At 29.2% G+C, this 5920-nt stretch overlaps 1 protein-coding gene across 1 annotated transcript; it reads right to left on the reverse strand.

The window, feature by feature from the left end:
- Positions 1–1433: 1433 nt before the first annotated feature.
- LOC111041577 lies at positions 1434–3771 on the reverse strand. Its single transcript, XM_022325884.1, has 6 exons — positions 3747–3771; positions 3098–3307; positions 2229–2744; positions 2033–2131; positions 1752–1953; positions 1434–1636 (listed from the first exon to the last, which is right to left on the reverse strand). The coding sequence occupies exons 1-6, from the start codon at positions 3769–3771 to the stop codon at positions 1492–1494; spliced, it is 1197 nt and encodes a 398-aa protein (XP_022181576.1). The 3' UTR covers positions 1434–1491.
- Between the last annotated feature and the right edge of the window lie 2149 nt (positions 3772–5920).

A 5920-nucleotide genomic window follows, 5' to 3' on the forward strand; every position in this document is an offset into this window, starting at 1 on the left:
TATTACATTAAGTATTTTTACTGTTTTATATTTATGTTTAGAATGCTATTATATTAATTAAATTAATTCATGTAACTGAGTCCAAACCTGTATATTATCTCAAATAAATCAATAAATAAATAAATTATAAAAATACATATGTATTGTAATTCTACACTACTTGAGACATAATCTAATATTAATATTATTGGCCCCATAGAGTTTGAGTAGGTATCGTTAACCTTTTAAAAGGGACTTTTTGTAGGAAGCTTTTTAACTAAAAAATTCTTGCATTACAAAAAAAAAGTATTTTAAAATGTTTAAATTAGTGGAATTTAATAATAATTCATTTCGTTCTAATATGTTTTCTGAACAAGATATATGTAAATGGATTAGAATTCATAGTAAACAGACCAATACCAGCTGGGTGTGTGAACAATAAATTGTCTAACAGTGAAAGTGCAAGATATGTTTGTAGGTAAGAAGTCAATACACACACATATATACCAGCAGTATTTATACAATTATATACTATCTACCTATTTTGTTAAGTTAAAATAATTGGTATGGTGTTTTAGAAAAGTTTATATGTGCCACCATAGTGGATTTAATAAAGTTAGTATTGAGAACAACAAAAAAGGGAGATAAAAAAACACAGAATGCAAAGCTCAAATTAACATTAAAACTAAACTTAAGAGGACGCCACACCGAAAGCGAAACGTATACAACGGCCGAGAGAATGCGCTGTTAAGTGTTTTCGCGATGCGCAAGCACGCGACGTTTAAGCTACGCCCATTACTCGTAGTCGGCGACTGGCCCGTGGCCGACGATTTTGCTCCTTCGGGAGCGACGTTTATTATTTTCTCAACCTTCGTCTGTGATGGAGCGGGTAAATAATATACAACGCATACACGTATATTATGCCGCATTGCCGCCGTAATATTTTTAATATTCGCGCGTAACTACGTGGCTTGTATTTATTGCATTATTAATTACTTACTTCATAAAAAATATATTCAATTTTCAATATAGTATAAATAATATCAAATTTATAACTGTAACCTAAACTAGTATTAGAAAAATATCTATATTATATTAGTTTTTTAGTAGGCCAATTGAATATATTATTTTACGTTATACTGCTACCACATAAGTATATTTTTTAAATGACATTTTTTGCGTATTTCTAAACATTATAAATTGTTCATACATCTGTCATCTATTATTTATAAGGTCGTACTTTTCTACCTATCTTACTTATAATAATTTAAAACTACAATTTACTAATAACTAATAAGTAATAACAAATATATGAATTATTACGCGTGCATTCAATAATATATTTATTAGTTTGTAATTAGTAATTGATATATTATATATTTATATAGACACTGCAGGACAAGGAGGATAGTAGAATATTGTTCAAAATGTATTAAAAAAAAATCTCTGCTTTACTTTTTCATATCTTATTACAATCTTATATATTGCTAAATAGTAAATCTATAAAAAAATTCATCTTTTAACATTTTTTTTTTTAATTTGTCGTTGCAGATGTTGAGCGTTTAAAATATGTAGTGGCTCTCTAATATCAGTAATCAACAACCTTTTCCCATAAAGGGGGTCTATAATTTCGGGCAACAAGCAATCCAAATAAAATCTAAAACAAATAAAATATTAATATCATAGACAGTAGACGCCCATGTATTACGCATATGAATAAACAATAACTATAGGTTCACTTTAATACTACTTATATATCAATTATTTCTTACGACTGAAGTTTTTTGACCATTTTCATTTCCCAAAAGGAAATATCAAAATGTATTTCTTCGACATTTATCCAATTTTTCGTGTAAATTACGAAATAACACAAATTTCTTTGTGTTATCCTTAACTGACCAATTACTTGAAAGTAATAGGCATGGTCTTTTTTTAACACAATTTTTCCTTCTTTAACCGAACAATATGGGGCAACTATAACATATTCCCCAAATTTTAATACAAATTTGTTTACGTATAGGCATGCTTGTATTATAATTTAATTGCATTATACAAACCAATTTTTTTTCCATCGCTTCAATAGCACTGATTGTATCTTTGGCGGCGTATGGACATTTGATCTCCAAAACGAAATGTTCACCAACTAGTCCATCTATAAGATAATTACATTTTGATTTAAATACAATTAAAGAAACATTAATTAATATTTATATACATAATATGTCCATATTATATAAATAATTAAACACCTGGGCTAGCTGCTAAGTATGGATACTCTCGATCGATAAACAAACCACACAACTGGACGGAAACTTGAATTAATGCTTCAAAACTCGACCTGGCTAGGGGTTCGATTTCTATACCGTAAGCCATTGATTTGCACATAGCAGATGGTTTGTACAGCATTCCATGGACTTTCATCTTACAGCTTGTAGAATCTCTCATTTTGCATATCTCGCCGAATTTTGAAGCTGTCAAACGTACTCTCCTTTCTTTATACCATATCTCACTATGGCTTTGATCCCTAGTAACTTTTTCAATTTCATATCGGTTCACATCAGTGAGCTTTTGTAAAAATAAATTTTTTTTTTCCAAAAAATGTTCATTATTTAAACTGAGGTTATCGTCTAAAGGCTCAGCTAAACCATAGTTGTTATCAGGTGCGCTACATTTATACTTGGGTTTTGTTCGTACAATTCCAGAACTAAAAAGTTTTCGTCTTTTATTGTTGGTATTATTCCTAATTCTAGTAATATTAGTTGAATATTTATTACCGAATTTTCCTATTAAAAATACAATGAATTATAATTAATATACTAAATATAATAAAACTATTACTATAACAAATAGTTAGTAAGTCAACAGTATAAATAGTTTATAGTTTATAGTATGCCATATTCGGCGAATATAACGTATTAAAAAAAAAAAATTGTAGAGTACCTACTATATAATTTACCTGGACTTTTGGAAATAATTGTTTTTTGTACAGCACGTATATAATTATGAGAGTTATATGCCACAACTGCAGCTTCGACCCGTGTTTTATAATTATTCCCCTGTGTAAAATTGATCCGTTTTCCGCCAATGTGCTTGTTTATGAGACTGTTGAATTGTTCACATGGGTTGTTATCTGTGTTTTCAATCAAGCTCTCAGTATTTGCCGCTAGTCTATAAACAATTTTTCTAATTTCAGCCATGATACCAGTTTCTATAGCTTCAAGTACGAAGTTTCTTTCTCCAACTTTTGGCCCGGTACAAAAGTAGTTAGCACAGTTATCATGCTGTCCGAGACGATGGTATGGGCTGTTTGTAATATCTTTTCTAAGGTCTAAAATAAAATATAAGTAGGTACATTTTAAGTAACATAACAGACAATTATTTATAAAATGTAACCTAACCTTGTATTTTTAAATTTTTTTTATCAACATTTATTTCAAATGCCTATAAATAGCTCCAAAAAGGTCAATTATTTGAAAATCAAATCACGTAAAGAAAATGGGAATCTAAATGACTGGTAAAATTTTCAAGTTTCTACGACTTATACTTTTTGATTAATAACAAATACCAAAATCGTTTGAGGCTAAACCGTTATTTAACGCGGTTTTGTAAAAATTTAAATTTCAAACACTCATAAAAATTTTTTGTCTGAATCCGGTAGAGTTTTTTTTACAGATATTTAAAGAAAAACTTATGGAGAACCTTGTACCAAATTTTAAAAACTTAGTTATAAAAGGAAAATGTTTACGATTTTTCAACCACAAAATTACTTGCAAATTTTCGCAATTTTGACATATTTCGTATAAATTTGAACTTTAAGCACTTATAAAAAAAATTTGTGACTAACGATTTTGGATTTTTTTTTATCCCTTTGAGAACAACTTATAAGAAACCTTGTATTAAATTTTAAAGATTTTCTGGTTATTTAAAAAAAAATACTTAGAAAAATTGAAAATTTAAATTGTCTATAAATAGCTCAAAAAAAGTCAAAACACTTTGAAAATTTAACCCTGTATAGACAACGGTAATATAAACATTCGTTGAAAATTTCAAGTGCTTACAAAAATTATTTTTTGAGTTACAGTAAAATTAAATTTTCGTGTTTGTCAAAAATGGGTTTTGCGTACAATTTCCCGTTTTTCCGTCACTTTTTTTAAGGTTTTTCCCGACGTTTTTGAAAAGTATTGGAAATTTTTCACTTTTGACCCCCCAAAGTACCAACTAGATTCACTTGCCGTTCAGAAACGGTACTACTTTTGAAAATCGAAACATTATTACTGCTCCAAATGTTGTCATTAGAAAAAAAAAAAAAAAAAAAAAAAAAAAAACATCATTGTAAAATCAATTCATCACTCTGTTCAGAATCTAAAATTGTACGAGTGTTTAATTTTTCACGAAATCAAAATTCACTCGTTAAAATAAAATAATAACAATATTTGAATATAATATATCCTAGACTGACAAATCATCTCAGTTCAGAATCGTTTTTCGTATACAATGATACTTATCATTGCATTCAAATTTAGCAAACACATTATAGTGACCTAGGTACTCTATGACGGAGGTCCATCCCACCCCTTAATGTACAGCAGAGCGACATCCACTTGCCCACCCTTTTTGAGTTTGTAAATAAAGTAATATACAACTTACTCGACAATATCAATGTTGGCCTCTTCTGGACTCAAATTTTGCCGTATTTCTCTTTAAAATCATAAAATAATAATAATGACGGGTATTTAAGTTTGCAATTTTATATACAGGTGATAGTCGATAGATAACTAATTAGTAAATAATATATATTATATACTTACAGATTATGCTGATTTTTTTTAGCCATACCTGCCATACTTAACCGGGTCTTCATATCTGATTTACGCTGTCTGTTTTTTTTTTTAACAGTACGTGCTTTTTTATACGGAGACATAATAACAAACAAATTTCACAGCGCAGTAGCAAATGCCAAGTAAAAGTTAAAATAATGTAAAAATAAATCAAAGCGCATTGACATCGAACGTTGAACGTACTCTGATGGATGTATAGGTCACAATGAAATAAATTCATATTTTATAAAACAATATAATACGCCAATACGGAATTATAATATCAACGGCATTCGGCAGTAATTGCCGCAGTATTATTGTTTTCGTATCGACGATTCGGATATTTATAAACTATGCGGGCATGCGATAGATAACTATTTTCGACCCATGGTGCGGTACAGTGCTTATGCGCGCGGTGTAGGTGTATGGGTACGTTTTTAGAACGCTGCCGCTAGAGCAGTAGCAGCAGCACTATACGGGACTATTACGTGTTACAAATACGACATTTTTTTCAAAAACATGTCTCAGGAGAATCAGTCTCATTTGGGTTACACTAATCGTACAAAATCCAACTTTCGTTAACATACAGGCAAGAACATTATCTGTGTTCCTATGTTTTATTTTTTAGATAGCATTAACATAGTAATAATTAATAAATGTTGAATATTTAGTTTTTTTTATACTTTTCTACAATCCATAAAAAATTATTGAGTAAAGTTATAATCACAATAAAACATAGGAACACAGATAATATTGTTATCCTTAAGTAGTCAAAATTAGATTTGTGTGCGATACCTACAGCCCAAAGGGGAGCGATTCTCCTAAAACATGTTTTTAGGTAACAAAAATGGGTGTGTAGCGTCCTCTTAATACTAAGGACCAGTGTTGTGCAATAGCTAAATTTAGTTATATAAATTTATCTAGATACTTCATCTAGATAAAACAATCGTATCTTTTATCTTATCTAGATAAATTACACAATTGGTATCTACCTGTCATCTAAGATAGAAAACTTCGTCATCTAAATTAATTTATCTAGATTGTTCACGAGACGTAATCTGAAAAATATACGAACATTATGTTTTCTGATATTATTTTTAAAATTGTATAATATATTATATAAT

Source organism: Myzus persicae, unplaced genomic scaffold (assembly GCF_001856785.1).
Source record: "Myzus persicae strain clone G006 unplaced genomic scaffold, MPER_G0061.0, whole genome shotgun sequence".
NCBI lineage: Eukaryota > Metazoa > Arthropoda > Insecta > Hemiptera > Aphididae > Myzus > Myzus persicae.

Coding starts and splice junctions, on each gene's coding strand:
- LOC111041577 (XM_022325884.1), bottom strand. CDS start 3,771: ATGTCAAAATTGCGAAAATTTGCAA. Junction 2,745..3,097: donor AAACACAGATAACAACCCAT/GTGAACAATTCA, acceptor TCGGTAATAAAT/ATTCAACTAATATTACTAGA. Junction 1,637..1,751: donor ATGGTCAAAAAACTTCAGTC/GTAAGAAATAAT, acceptor TATTTGTTTTAG/ATTTTATTTGGATTGCTTGT.